Genomic DNA, 15,042 nt, shown 5'->3' with positions numbered 1-15,042 from the left:
GAGTCAAGACCAAGGCAGGACAAATCCTCGCGTGGAGCGGGCGTCTCACTCACTTAAACCGTACCACCGGGAAGGTTGCGGACGTTACCGGGGGATTCAAATCAAACTAAGTTATGATGTTTTCCTTCTAATCTCAGTGATGACGTGGAGAAATAGCCGATCAGCGGTGGTCTTGACCGGTCTTCAAATCCGGAATCCGCCCAGTCTGAGACCGGGACAAGCCAGAGTGAAAATGATCTCGAGACTGAGACCGTCAGGAAGTGGTCTCGAGGCCGGTCTTGGGTCTACTACAAAACTTGGCCCGTCTGAAGAAAACGCCGACCGTTTGTTGCCGCTCTGAGTTCTCAAAGAACCAACACCCGCCTCTCTTTCATCTTTACTCAACATTTTTAACTGATGCTCAAACTAAACTTTAGTCACTTTTCTTTAAACGGAACGATCAGATCGGGATCTGACGGAGGTGAGAAGGTTGAAGGGCAAACAGCTTCTAACCGACGTGTGGTTATAATCAGACGTTTTATTTCTACATTTTTTAAACCTCCTGATCAGAGAGACGCACCCCGATCGAGATAATCAGCTCGCTTTACGATTTCACAAACCAACCCATCACAACATGAACAGGAGATTGTGAAAATAATCGTTTGCATCCGGACTCGTTGCTTTGGGGGAGGTTTGTGCACCCAAAGGTCCAGGTTCAGTTCCTTCCTGAGTTTGGGACGTGTAGTTCTGGGAGCTTTGACGGTTAGTGACAGGTTGAGGAAAAGCGGCGCTGCGGGGCTTCCAGGCGCTACGATTCATAGAAAAATCTGCTGTACAAGGAGTGGTTATCAAAGGAAAACATTCAGGCTGAGTCAGCTAAATGCATACACCTGTCTGTCTGTTTATCTGTCTGTCTGTCTGTCTGTTTATCTGTCTGTCTGTCTGTCTGTCTGTCTGTCTGTCTGTCTGTCTGCAGCCTCGTGCTAACCCTCACAGCAGCACAGGGGGACGTGAGCAGGACGAGCAGAGCTGCGTTCAAACGAGTAAAAAGACCAGGATCATAAAGAAACAGTAAGCAGGTTAAATAAGCGAGCAGGGTTTCACCTTTAAGTGTTTTTTTTTCTTCATTAAGTAAAGAAATAACAGGAAGAAGAAGAAAATCCGGAGAGGAAGAGAACCCCCCGAAAATATTCAAGCAGGAAGCTAATAGACATACCTGTGTTCACCTCAAGAGGGCGCCAAGCTAAAACTGCTACGAACAAATCACAAAATACAGTTTGTTTGTTAATATCTCATGAAGCTAAAGGTTAAACTATCTCTAAGAGTCACTGGGTTTATGTTCTTAGCCCCTCCCCCGCCCTCTCGTTCGTGTGTCTCTCTTTCCCGGGACGTTAACCGGCACCGTGAGGCCGCCCCGTCGTCGAGCCGAGAAGTCTCTTCCTTCCAATAACGGACATCAAGCGAGCGAGCGCTCAGTCCCGCTTCCACTCCTCGCTCTCACAGCACGGCTAAGAGACAAGGCCCGCTTAAAGTCCAACTATGGCAATATATACGTATTTATATATTTATATAGCCGTGACGACCCGCCGTGACGACCCGCCGTCCTCTCCTCCCTCCAGCCACACAGAGCCTCCTCCTCCTCCGAGATGAAAATGAATGGAGAGATCACAAAGTCCAGTCTGTTTTGACCCCCCTCCCCCCCCAGGTGCTTCACCTGACCTCCCCTCTGAACTCGACCACCACACCGTCCTCGCTCTCTCACACACACACCTCGCTTCAGTCTGCAGGCGGCAGAGACGCTAAAAACAGGCGCCCCGAGCGGCTGAGCAGACGTCCACGAGGTCGGTTTTTATTTTTTTTGTTCTGAAGAAAGAGAGAGAGTTCTTCCAGGTGAGAGAGGAGGTGTGGCGTCTGTCTAAAACCAGGGGGGGTTAGAGGTGGTAAGGGGGGGATGGTTATGTTCCTCAATGTTCAGATTTCCCGCAGGTTGAAGGAAACCCGGCGGATGTGGCACGTGGCACCGCGTTTGAAGAGATCCCGCGCCCTCCGATCCAGGAGGGGCTTCCCCGCTCCTCGACAGCCGAGGGGGGGGTGGGGGTGGTGTTTCAGCCTCGTCGGGGGGTCGTGTTGCCTCCCCAGCCTCCACCGTTTCTCACCGGTTTAATTTTCCATTTCAGTTGGAGCTCGTCTTCGTCAAACTTCTGGTTTTTTTTCTCCTCCCATTTCTCCTGGTGGTGGGTTTTTTTCCGTTGACGTCAGAACACAAAGTGTCGCGGCGGCCGGCCGTTCAGTGAGGCGGGTTCATGGTGCCGTGACCTCGCTGCTGCTTCTGTTTCTGCTGCAGGAGGAGCTGCTCCAACGCCGACGGGCCCGGCTGCATCATGGAGCTCGACCAGATGGACTGCGGAGGAGAGCGGAGAGTTAGCACGACGCTAATCATGGTTAGCACAAACATCACAACTTTTCTTTTCCTTCCTGCTCAACGTTCGTTCATCACTGAGAGTCAGTGACAGCTGCTCTTATTCTCATGTATGACAGACACAGCGGGACTAACCTTGAGGCTGTCGAGCAGCACGGTGGAGGACGACTCCTCCATCGGACACTCCTGATTGGTCCAGGAGCCTCCCGGCGGGCCTGCTTGGTGCCAGCTGGTGTCCGAGGCTGCAGAGGAGGCTGCAGCCGGCAGGTAGTCCAGACCGAACCCGCTGACCGCTCCTGAAAACAATCAGTGAGTTAGCTACACGACGACACCTGTATCCTTAAACCTGCCCCTCCGAACCCCCCTAAGAACAGTCCTTTAAAACCCAGTCACCTGTACCTCATTAATCCAACCCATCTGACCCCTCAACCCTAATCCTCCACCCCCTAAACCTAAACCCCGCCCCTCTCTCACCAGTCTTGTCGGCCTTCCAGCGGTCCATCACCCTGCGGTCCCGGCTGTCCGGAGTACCAATGGGCCCGAAGTTGGAGAAGGGCATGGCTCCGTGGTTGTGTGTCGGTGGCGAGGACGGCAGGCTGCTGGGGTTGGAGGAGTGAGGTGATTGGCTAGCTGGGGTGGAGTGATCTGCCAATCAAAAAACAGCTTACATCAGAGCCGCGTTCCTTTTAATGAACTGAAGAATTTATTAACATGTTCACAGGTGACGTACCTGAGCTGGCAGGGAGGGAGGGGGACCAGGGAGTCCCCTCAAACAGGGAGTAGAGGGAGGGCTCCTGGTGCATCATGGGAGTGTCAGGCTTGGAGCTGGGCGGCAGGTTCTTGCCGTAAGCCTGACTGAAGATGCTGTTCTGGTTATACTCCTGAAAAAATAAAAATCATGTAAACATTAGAGCTGTGACGGATCAAGAGGAATCTCTGATCACGAGTGAAATACCACGTGTTTTAAAACGACACGATCTTTAATATTTAAATAACCGATCGAATCAGAAAGATTTAACAAACGCTGATGATGCAAATCCATTCCAGCAGAAAGAGACACACTGCAGGCGAGCACACTAAATGTTTCTGTTGTTTGCTGAAACTTGGAGAGAGGAGAACACAAGTTTACCTGAATGCTGGGCGTAAATTAACATTCATTGTAAACACTGACACCCGCTCTGACACAAGGAGGAGGCGGAGTCGTTTGGTCAGTGAGCGTGTGAGACTGCTGGCTCTGCTCTGAGTGTCAGAGTCAGTACAGGGCCCCTCCTCCTGGGCTCATCTATACCAGAAGCTCACACTCCCTGCAGGACGTAGTGTGTACGTTTACTGCTTGTACCAACAATTTAGCACGCTAGCACAAGCTAACCGCCGGTGTTTGTCACCTTCCTGTCCAACAGGAAGTAGATCAACTCCACGTCCACGGGTAAAAGACAACACAAGGTTCACCCTCGTTTTAGAACGAGCTTTATCCACTTGGTGTTTCTCCTCACTCTCATTATATTTTCTCTTCTTTGCTGCTACGTCCACGTCCGTCATATTCACTCCTAAACTCACCTGCTGCGCTGTCATTGGCTGGAGGAAACACACCAGCTCCGCCCACAAACGTCCCAAGTCAACCAGAATAAAGCAGAACAGTAAAATCCGGTCAGAGGACAGAGTCTCTGTTAGTGTGGTAGTCAAGACCACACTAACAGAGACCAAGACATACCCAAGACCAGAGAGCTCCGAGACCCAGACAAGACCAAGACATTTAGGGATCCAGGTCAAGACCAAGACCAAGGCAGGGCGAGACCGATACCAGACCAAGACCATAAATATCACTGAAAAATCGTTGCGTCACCCGAAGTGATGATTGATCAGCTTTACTTTAGTATAAGTCTGTATTTTATTTTGTAGGGACATGATACTGACTCCATCTTTAACGCTTCTTTAATATAACCGCCGCTGTAGCTGGCAGGTTGAACAATCAGCGTTACCACACGACCAAACGTGCACGTTTAAACCGGTATTGAAAGAGCTGATGTCGTGATAACCAGGATGGAGAAAAGTTCTGACCTGCATGGGGAATCCAGAAATGGGCAGGAGAGAAGATGATTGGCTGACAACCTCTGGTCCACTCTCCATCCTGGTCTGGTTTGGCAGCTGCTGAGATAACGGGACAGAGAGGATGAGTACTGACACAGAGCGACACACCCACACACACACACACACACACACACACACACACACACACACAGGAGCGGCTGTAAACAGTGCCATCAAGGATCACCGCTAAGTGCAGCTCCGCTAAAGCAGTGTACATTCGATGATCAACACATTCTATTTCTGACAATTTCTACACAATAAAAGTTCCAGACTGATCTGTAGTTGACGTGCTTTTAGTGTGAAACATCTGTAACAGGAAACGGGGTGAATTTCAGCAGCAGCAACTCGTTGGAAATAAAAACGCAGGAAACAAAACTAACCCTGAACAAAGCTCACAGATTCAGATAAGAGCTACAATGTTCTGATAGCAATGAGTAAGGTCTTTTACCTGCTTTATGTAACATAGCAATGAGTAAGGTCTTTTACCTGCTTTATGTAACATAACAATAAGTAAGGTCTTTTACCTGCTTTATATAACATAACAATGAGTAAGGTCTTTTACCTGCTTTATGTAACATAACAATGAGTAAGGTCTTTTACCTGCTTTATGTAACATAACAATGAGTAAGGTCTTTTACCTGCTTTATGTAACATAGCAATGAGTAAGGTCTTTTACCTGCTTTATGTAACATAGCAATGAGTAAGGTCTTTTACCTGCTTTATGTAACATAACAATGAGTAAGGTCTTTTACCTGCTTTATGTAACATAACAATGAGTAAGGTCTTTTACCTGCTTTATGTAACATAACAATGAGTAAGGTCTTTTACCTGCTTTATGTAACATAACAATGAGTAAGGTCTTTTACCTGCTTTATGTAACATAGCAATGAGTAAGGTCTTTTACCTGCTTTATGTAACATAACAATGAGTAAGGTCTTTTACCTGCTTTATGTAACATAGCAATGAGTAAGGTCTTTTACCTGCTTTATGTAACATAACAATGAGTAAGGTCTTTTACCTGCTTTATGTAACATAACAATGAGTAAGGTCTTTTACCTGCTTTATGTAACATAGCAATGAGTAAGGTCTTTTACCTGCTTTATGTAACATAACAATGAGTAAGGTCTTTTACCTGCTTTATGTAACATAACAATGAGTAAGGTATTTTACCTGCTTCTTGTAAAGTGTCTCGAGATAACACTTGTTATGAGTTGACGCTATACAAATAAAAACGTATTGATTGATTGATTGATTGATTCTGAGAAGTGAACACAGAAACTTGTGCTTATAACCTTTACATTATCTTTGTAATAAATCTGATTAATCAGCCAGCCAATAATATCGTCCGATATCAGCATATCCAGTGACTATCGGTATCGGCTAATTTCATCGCAGATATGCTCCGATATTACTCGATTTATTCTCCAGTCAAACATCATTTAATCATCATTGTCTTACACTAGCGGTTCTGTCACCAGCAGGGGGCGCTATATGGATTACAACAAGCATCATCACTCTGCAGAGTGTCGAGAGGTGATGTACATACATGCTCAGGTACTTTCCAGCTGAGTGACCATCTTGTCTTCATTATAAATCTTTTCAACAAGTGTTTGATAACTGCATTAGAGCGATGAACGAAAAATCGATATAAATCTATATATCTCTAAAGATCGATGAAAGATATCGGCCATATATCGAGATCTGATTTTTTCCCCCCCAGTATCGATATCGGTTGGGCCCTAAGGATTAGTTTATTTTAGCTTCCATTGTAAAGACATTGATAATTAAATTAATGATACAAAAGGAGTTCATGTTCTTAAGACTGGTCCTCTCTGATTATGAAAAAGTAGCCATGTTCAGTTATATAAAAAATTGAGGATGCACCGTGACACATCGTGCTATCAAATAGAATCGTTGACCATTATCAGCCGGCTGACTAATCAGTCGTTCTCCAGGCAGGCGATTGGAAGAGAGATGCACGATGTGTATCTTGAACTCAGAAGAATCTGACCAGCAGCTGAAGCAACAGTGAGGCTTCACGTTTGACTTTCACACTCAGACTTCAGGAAGAGTTCTGCATCATGGGGCGATTTGTTTTGAAATGTCTGCACTGAATTTTAATTGTTGTGTTAGTAAATTAATCAAAAAGGAAGATGAGAGGACGAGAGAGACAGAAGTTCTGTTAAATGATGATCAGAGTGTCGTTAGGTCTGGATGGGTCTGGATGCAGGGTGGTGGTGGTGGATGGGATGTTGGAGGCAGAAAACAGGTTTACATACAAAAATGTTTGGTCCGGGAGCAGTGCTAAGAGGGCCAGCCAAAGCCTGGAAGAAATCAGGAGGCTTAGTAAAGACGAGCTCCTCCTCCTCCTCAAAATCTGCTAGAGTTTTTAACAGGTCAGGAGGGAGAAGAGGCGAGCTCTTGTTGTCCTGGTGAGAGATGAAACGAGGAGAAGGAGAAGAAGAGAGAGAGCGGGAAAAAGAAGAGAAACAGAAAGAAGGCAAGCCGGTAAGACAAGAGGTGGAAGTAGGAAAGCTTAAAGAAACCTGAGAGCTTCATTTTCAAATCCTCCTTGACAACACATCTCTAGCTTTGTGTTCTGCTGCTCGATAACCAGAAGCATGCAGAGATCAGCTTTCAGCGGGTGCTGAGCCTCCAGTCGCTGGGAAAGCATTAGCCCTAACAGCGCCATCACAGAGCTCCATCGCCATCACGGAGCTCCATCGCCATCACTGAGCTCCATCGCCATTACAGAGCTCCATCGCCATCACTGAGCTCCATCGCCATCACGTCTTTGTACGTTCATATTGATTCTGATTTCACAGAAGGAGCTCCACATACACACACAGCGCTGTTCTCCCCCGCTGGCTCAGCTGATCCCCTCTCTCCTCTTTAACACCTCTGAAGACGGCACAGAGGGGGGATCACTTTGTCCCCCCATAACGCCTTGAGGGCACTAATAGCCTAGCGGTTATGCACCATATACAGAGGCTATAGTCCTCAGCGCAGCGGCCGTGGGTTCGAATCCGACCTCTGCCCTTTGCTGCATGTCATCCCCCACTCTACTCCCAACATTTCCTGTCTCATCTCATAAAAAGGCAAAATGGCCGAAGAAAATTGAAAAAATATCACGACTTGAATCTAAAATCCGAAAAGACCAAAGGACAAAATGTACCCATGATCAAGAGGAAGCCGACACTGAGAAGCTAGCTGATTAACGGTCACTGCCAATTTCCACATAATCCTTGCACGCCTAGCACTATGGCGCTGTTTTCCACCACTCTAGTCAAAGCTCCTATTTCCACAGCACGCGTTACAGTCCGTCTTCCGAGTGTGACAACGCTCTACTCCGTTTCAAATACGCTGCTTGACTATTCTCTATGGAGCCAGTGCAGCACACGCCAAGATTGACAGAATAGATCGAGACGGACAGGAAGCCAGACAAGGAAACGCACAGAGCGTCCGGTCGATTTAAAAAATAAAACACAGTATACATATTCCTGATCGGATATTTCATCACTTTATAAACATGACGTGAAAACAGGCACCGAGCAATCAAACAAATCATCCTCAGAAAGACAAAGGACCCGCTCAGAAACCGAACAGAGAAGAAACAGAGACAGAGACGCATCAGGACATGAACACACCCTCGCCTCCTCTTTTTAGGGATGCTCACCTCAAACGGGGGTCCCCTGGGCCCGGCGGAGGGGTCCTGCTCTGGACAGATTCCTCCCGGTGGAGGCCTCTTCATCCTGTCGGCCATCACAGCCAGCCCTTCTCCTAACCTGTAGGACGGTTCCCAGTAGAAGTCCTGCATCTTGACGTTGGGGTACTTGATTTTCTTGTCCATGCTGGGGGGCTGCAGCTGGTGCTCGTACAGTTTGAGGGGGTCCTGAGCCGCCATGTAGAAGGCCTGCTGCTGCTGCTGCTGGGGCTGCTTCATGGACATCTGCAGGGAGGGAATCTTCTGCAGGGCGGCCTGAGCCTGGTTCCACATCTGAGCCGGCTGATCCTGGACCTGCATGTACTGCAGAGACAAGAAGATACAAAGAAGATCACCGACTGCGACAAACGTTTCTCATCCGTCTCCGTCTGAGGGAAGGCTCCGAATCATTCTGGGGTTTTACACACGCAGCCCTGAAGAACTCTTTAAAGACAGTGTTAATGGTTTCCCTCCGGTGCTTTTTGGTACCAGTACGCTATAAACATGGCGTGTTGTTTCATGTGTACGCTGATGATACTCAGATGTACCTGCCCATTAAATCTCGAGTTCTGTGAACGACTGCCTGTCTGAGATCAAGAGCTGGATGTCCAGTAACTTTTTGCAGTTGATTTTTAACAAGTCTGAGATCATTTTAATTGGACCACTGCACATGACCGAAAGAAATGCTGCCACCTGCTGGTTGCATATTGAACCATGTCAAACCTGCTGCAAAAAGTCTGGGTCCTTTAATTTTGAGCAGCACACAACAAAGCTTGTACAGTTCTGTTTTTACCATCTCAGAAATATTTTGAAAGTTGGATCTTTTTTTTTACTTTTAAAGACACAGAGATCATTGCTCCATGTGTGTTGTTTTAAAGGTAAGATCCCCAAAGACCAGTATGAAAACTAAAGGGGGACAGATCGTTTGCTGCCTGAGGCGTTCAGGTTAGCTGAGTCAGTAATCTTTCCACTTAGAGGGACAGCAATCTCAGAACCCTTCGTCTAACAGGTGGATGTTTAAAGTACTGACCTGCTGCAGACCCGGGTGGTGTGGTGGACTCTTCCCCATCCCGACCTGCTGCACCGGTTTGGTGGGAGACTGCTGCTGCTGGCTCATAGCCTGAACCTGCAGCTGGACCGTCTGCTGCATGGCCTGCTGAGAGGGCGGCTGATTCTGGGGCTGTTGATTCTGCGACGACCCCTGGTTCATCTGCCCTGGCATCTGGCCCGAGGACCCTGGTCCCTGACCTGGACCGGGACCTGAGGGCCTCTGCTGACTGTAGGGAATGTGGGACGGCTTACCCGCCTGGGTGCCGGCCTGGGTGTGGACACCCGGCTGGAGGAAAGGTGCGGGGACGGATACTCCGGTGGAGAACGTGAAGCCCGGATTCACCTGGAGTCCCGGGAACCCCACAGGGGGAGGGATCACATAGGCCGAGGGAGGGAATCCTGCAAAGGAACCAATCAGGAGCAGGATGTTAAATGACAGAAAACAAGTGTGCACGGAACAGCAGTAACAACAACTTAACAACTAATGTGTGCCCGACTTCACACATACCCAGAAGAACATAAAGCTTCATACATGTACGGGACCTTTAACCGAATCCGCTAGACACCGTGCTCTTTGTACACAAAAGAACGGGTCAGGATCACGTAAAGACATCTGATGAAGTACGTACAAGAGGTAACCGTGCTCAGGCTGTTGGGGCTGGAGCAGCATGTTAGTGTGGGGACGGCAGGGGACTGGGGAGGGTTCCCACTCTTTTCCAGAGATCATTTTCAGCGATGATTGAGCTGCTATGACAGTCCGTGATCGTGCCAAACCAATATTAAGTATCTTTAACAAGGCTAATCACACCCACTGTGAGCTACCGCTTCAAAAGGCATGGTCCATTTTTGGCGGAGCCATGAAATTATCTATAGACTTCCATTCAATCTGCGTTGAGGATTATTCTAACAAATAGATACTTTTATTAACGTGTGGCGGTGAAAATGTCCAACCCTGTAGGAGAGTGTTGGAATAATTTTCCAGGACAACACCTGATTTTCCTTTTTCTCTCATTTTCCAGGTGTTTTCCAGTACTGGAAAATAAGTCAACTGTTTTCCAGGATTTCCAGGACAAGTGGGAACCCTGGGACTGGAGAGGGGCGGAAATCGTGTTTTGGCACGTTACTAGGCAACAAGGCCTGGTGTGATTTGTGTGACAGCACAGTGGGGGCGTGTTGTAATGACTCTTGGTGTCCTGCAGAGGGAGCTGTTGGAAAGGCGAGCTCAGAGGAAACCCAAGTTTGATGGGGAACTGAGAACAGCCTGAGGTCTCGACAAACTAAAAAAAAGAGGCAGCAGAAGAATAACAACTCCCTGTGTCTGTGAGGTTAAATCTCTGTAGGGGAGGGGCTACAGAAGGCCGGGTTTGAGTGTTTGTGTGTGTGCGTGTACCAGGTCTGCTGGGCAGCGGTGGGAAGGCTCCAGGATGGTGGATGGGGATGAACTGGGAGGAGCAGGTGGTTTGAGTCTGAGTGCCAGGAGTCTTCTTGGTCTCAGACACCGGGGTCTTCCTCAGCTCCGTCTGCCCTTTGACCTGAACGACAGAAAAACAAAACAAAGAGACTCGTGACCTCGGCTGATTGAACACGTCTCGTTAAGATCCTCAGAGTCAGAGCCGCCGTGTCAAATTAAACTTTGAGCTTCTTCACCTGCTTGACAGCATCAGGCGTCTTCTCATGAGCGGCTTTCTTCAGCTCGCTCTTCCTCTTCCCGTCCCTCTTCAGCTCTCCTTTCCCCGCAGCCCCGTTTCCTTTGTTGAAGTCTCGGCGCTCCTTCCCGCTGTCCTTCAGGTTGTGGTTCCGCGTCGCCTCGCGGCTCTGCTCTCGGGGCTTGATGTTCTCTTTGAAGGTGACGACGGGTCGGTCGCTGCCGTCGGGCCAGGAGCTCTGCGTCTTCCCCGCTGATAGCACCGACTTCAGGCCAGAGTTCCCGCCGTCGTTGGCCGTCTGCTCGCCGTTTGACGACTCCTGCAGCACCGGTACCTCCTTCTCCTGCGGCTCCTCGATGGCCTGCTCTGGAATGTCAGTGATGAAGACGAGGAGGCCGTCTTCACTCACTCTGCACTGGATCAGCCTGCAGAGAGGAGACGGGTCATGTTCTGATGCTCAGTGGGGTTTATTCAACGGTCTGTTTGGTGAAAGTCGTCAGAAATGGTCCAAAAGTGTCTACACTGGAATTTTCAATAATCATGTGGTAGTGACCTTGCTATATCAATATGCAACTCTGCCCCCTAGTGTTTAAAATGGGTACTGCAGTCTAAATTCTAAACATCATAGAGAGCTGTCTCCCCCCCCCCCCCTCCTCTCTAGAGTCCATGCTCACTCAGGTCACCATGTGGTGGACTCTGAAGCTTCAGTGTTTATCCAGCTCTGCATGGGTCTGTAAACCTTTCTGTGTTCTAACCTCTCTCCATTTTTCAAAAGCATCTCCAATATTGATCCTAGTTTGAGCACGTTTCTGCTCGTGGAGCTTATTAGAAACATGCAGAGGCTTTTTAGGTCGGGTACAATCACTTCTATCTGAACCACTTCTCTTGCCCGCTTCCATCGCTGCAACACCTGTTGACCTGATAACTGCTCTCATATCTGACAAACTGAGGGGCGTCCAAAACGGCCGTGTGGGGGGGTGTGTCTTAAAAGCGTCTACCTTCTCTGGTCCAAACAAATCCAGAGCATTCAGGAGCAGAATCTAAAGTTACAAGGAGGACATACTGGCTGCTGCATTGTTGTCAGAGAAGCCAGCACTTCAACATGTTTCCTTAATGTCTGATCAGATAGTAAGCTCACAAAAATCCAGAGTCTAAATCTGAGGAGCGGCCAGGTGAAGCAGGTGGACTCACCCCGGCTGGTTGTCGGCTACCCATTTCCCCAGACCGATGAGTCTCTGATGTCGGGTGTGGACCGGCAGACCGTCTCTGTCCACCAGAATCCCCTGATGACCTTTGGTGAAGTCCAGCGACCTGAAGAGAACGTCGACTTGATTAACATTTCATTCTTAACATTCAAACTAAGCTTACGAACCTTTCAAAATAAAAGGAAGTTGTTGTGCTGGAGTAGATTCATTATAAATCCATCAGGGAGATTCATGGATCGCTTTAAAATAGGAAATCTGTGCTTCATGAAAAGGTGAGTACCTGAGAGCGGGCCGCAGCGCCAAGAAACCCTGCAGCTCAAACTCCTCAGGCAGGGGCGTCACTGCAGAGAAAACAAACACACCTTCAAACAACGAACACAAACGGGACCGAGCGATCTCTAGTGACGGTAGAGTCGGTCATCTCTTAACCTGAAGGTCGGGGGTTCGATCCCCAGCTCCTGCAGCCACATGTCCGATGTGTCCTTGGGAAAGACACGTAACCCCGAGTTGCCCCCGCTGACGACCATCAGGAGCAACTCGGGGTGTGAATGTGTAGGTGTGACCTGCGGAGAGGTCAGAAGACTAAAGAAAGAGGCCGTGTGGGGTCGCTTCACCCGTATCAATCGAGGTCATGTCTGTGGTCGTGGCTCCTAAGCGACGGTCCTACGTCGCTCTGTGAGAGAGGATCAAAGACGGCCGATCTCACGGTCTTGTGACCAAAGAAAACAAGGCGATCACCTCACATTGTGTATGCCTTTACTGATCTACGACAGCTAACCAACCAATAGAAATGTAGCATGAAACGACGCATTAACCAGCGCGACCACGCGGGCGCCAAAGCTGTCGAAGCCATACGCTAACAATAAAATAACGTATCTCGAGCTCTCTTTGCAACACTGGCGTCACAATTTTCCCTCTTTGTCCCCGTCCACATTTTTCTATTCCTCCACAGAACGAGCTCGCTTTCTGCTGACCGTCATGGCACGCCTCAGCTCGATCGGGTTGTCTCACACGCATGACGTCAGTGACAGCGTTCATGCAGGTCACCGACATTATGAGCGCTGTGTCGCTGTTATAAACGGAGACGATCAGTCAGTAGGAGGATTTAGACGCTGCAGGGCGAGAAGCTTTTATTCTGAAGGAGAACAGGATGTGAGGGCCACGGCTCTAAATAAAGACTCCTACCTGACAAACACGACACGTCGTCCTCTTTGGGCTGGAAACTGTTGAGGATGGAGACGAGCCAGGGCCAGATACTGAGAGACGAGAGGGAGAGAGGGTTTACACACATGCATGTTCAGAGCCAATCAGAGAGCACAGAGCACCGTGTGAAGACTTACTGCTGCCTCTGGTCCACGGCGGCCTCGTGGAACACGCTGGGTCTCAGTCTGAGCCAGTCCAGAGACACTTTGATGGCGGGCAGAGGACACTCCCCCATGATCTCCTCGCCCCCCCGGCTCTTGTTGAGCAGAGCGCGGCTGAACATGACGCCTAGGAAGGACACTGAGGGGAAACACAAAGTCAAACGCCCTTTAATAAATCAGGCCTCGGAGCGCAGAGCGTCGTGTCAGAGACGAACTGCTGATGAAGCTGAGAGGACAACACGCCTGTGTACACATCAGGGAGTCTAAACCAATCAGGAGACGTCGTTTCAAACACACAAACATGTCAACAAAAGGGATGTAAAGATCCACTAAAAATCAACACCTGTCTGATACCAACAAAAAATGAAGTCCTAGACACAGGTCTTTTCTGGTCTGCAATCATTCATCGGGGGTCTTAAAGGGTCACTTCACCATGAAACATGAATCTGTACTGACGTCGGGTCATATATGTAGAAATGTGAAATACATTTTGAAATTGGTGCCTTCTTGGCCGAGAAAAGGCAGAAAGTGTCTTTTTAGCTCATGTGGATGAAAGACACCAAATCCCAGAATGCACAGCACCACAGGCCACTCCCACTAAGGTCCGAATCAGAATCAGAAATACTTTATTAATCCCAGAGGGAAATTCGATCAATACAGTTTCTCCAAAATATACAATATATCAGTAGAAATATAGAAATAAAAACATTTACAGACATATTTACTACTGCGTTGTAGTTTCACACCGCTAACGGTGTGTCTGAGCTTCCAGTGACGCAAAATTACGTTTTTTGCGTCACTGGAAGCTCCTTTTCAGACTTAGAAATACAGAACCTTCCAGTCTCAGGGGGAAATGAGGGCGGGATGCACGACCATTCAAAAATACTACCAGGTTTCTAATGATACAAAGCTTAATGCTAATGGGTGAAGTATCCCTTTAAGATGCAGGTCATACTGGAGGCCAGTTATCGTTAGTGTGATCAGAGTGATTCTTACTGAAGAGTCCGAGCAGCTGGAACCAGCTGATCTGCTGCTCGCTGCTGTAGCTCTGCTCGCTGCTGTCCACCGCCGTCAGGTCTCTCAGGTGATGGAGCTCGAACAGGTTGATGACAGTGATGTGGACCAGCTGCTGCGAGCTGAAGGCTTTCTGCAGGATCAGCCTCTGCACACAGGAACACACAGACAACCTTTAAAATCCTTTTTTTTTTATTAAATGAAACACCTGCAGAAGAAGCGAGTGAACTCTGAGCTGTGACGACGATCTGTCTCACCTGAAACTGCTCCTCCAGCTTCTCCCTCAGAGCGTCCAGTTTGTCCAGACTCTTACTCAGGTAGACGTGGCCGTGAAACTTGATGAAGGCCCGGATGAAATCTGACACGCTCCACTTGGTTTTCACCTCGTCGCGGCTGCAGAAGACACAGAGGGAGGGGCAGAACATGTCAGATCATATGGGGGACGGTACTGGTGTTGTCTATCACCTTAGTCATTTCCTGGTTCTCTTCTTCTCGTGCCCTGATTCGCTGGCTGATTGTGATTTCTCGTAGTTTTGAGCAGTGTTACCTCTCCAGAGCCTTGGACAGGGCCTTC

General features: G+C 48.5%; 1 protein-coding gene across 4 annotated transcripts in view; it reads right to left on the bottom strand.

Annotated features, from left to right (window-relative positions):
• Window positions 1-1,059: 1,059 nt before the first annotated feature.
• The window catches only part of smg7 (SMG7 nonsense mediated mRNA decay factor), an 18,848-nt gene continuing 4,865 nt past the window's right edge, over window positions 1,060-15,042 (bottom strand). Inside the window, exons 7-23 of one of the 4 annotated variants that reach the window (XM_061045499.1) lie at window positions 15,016-15,042; window positions 14,726-14,861; window positions 14,451-14,616; window positions 13,431-13,593; window positions 13,276-13,346; window positions 12,371-12,431; window positions 12,077-12,196; window positions 10,887-11,310; window positions 10,630-10,771; window positions 9,220-9,638; window positions 8,163-8,513; window positions 6,766-6,915; window positions 4,457-4,546; window positions 3,129-3,279; window positions 2,873-3,043; window positions 2,534-2,694; window positions 1,060-2,380 (exon numbers count right to left, since the gene is read on the bottom strand). The exon at window positions 15,016-15,042 is cut by the window's right edge and continues 124 nt beyond it. In XM_061045499.1, the coding sequence (XP_060901482.1) occupies window positions 2,267-2,380; window positions 2,534-2,694; window positions 2,873-3,043; window positions 3,129-3,279; window positions 4,457-4,546; window positions 6,766-6,915; window positions 8,163-8,513; window positions 9,220-9,638; window positions 10,630-10,771; window positions 10,887-11,310; window positions 12,077-12,196; window positions 12,371-12,431; window positions 13,276-13,346; window positions 13,431-13,593; window positions 14,451-14,616; window positions 14,726-14,861; window positions 15,016-15,042 (2,917 nt within the window). In that variant the 3' untranslated portion in view covers window positions 1,060-2,266. The remainder of the gene's footprint in view (window positions 2,381-2,533; window positions 2,695-2,872; window positions 3,044-3,128; window positions 3,280-4,456; window positions 4,547-6,765; window positions 6,916-8,162; window positions 8,514-9,219; window positions 9,639-10,629; window positions 10,772-10,886; window positions 11,311-12,076; window positions 12,197-12,370; window positions 12,432-13,275; window positions 13,347-13,430; window positions 13,594-14,450; window positions 14,617-14,725; window positions 14,862-15,015) is intronic. The other 3 variants (XM_061045500.1, XM_061045501.1, XM_061045502.1) reach the window with 3 other exon arrangements.

This window comes from Labrus mixtus, chromosome 8, assembly GCF_963584025.1.
Source record: "Labrus mixtus chromosome 8, fLabMix1.1, whole genome shotgun sequence".
In the NCBI taxonomy this organism is placed as follows: domain Eukaryota; kingdom Metazoa; phylum Chordata; class Actinopteri; order Labriformes; family Labridae; genus Labrus; species Labrus mixtus.
The sequence above is the reverse complement of the archived record's forward strand: the minus strand, read 5'-3'. Positions and strand labels throughout refer to the sequence as shown.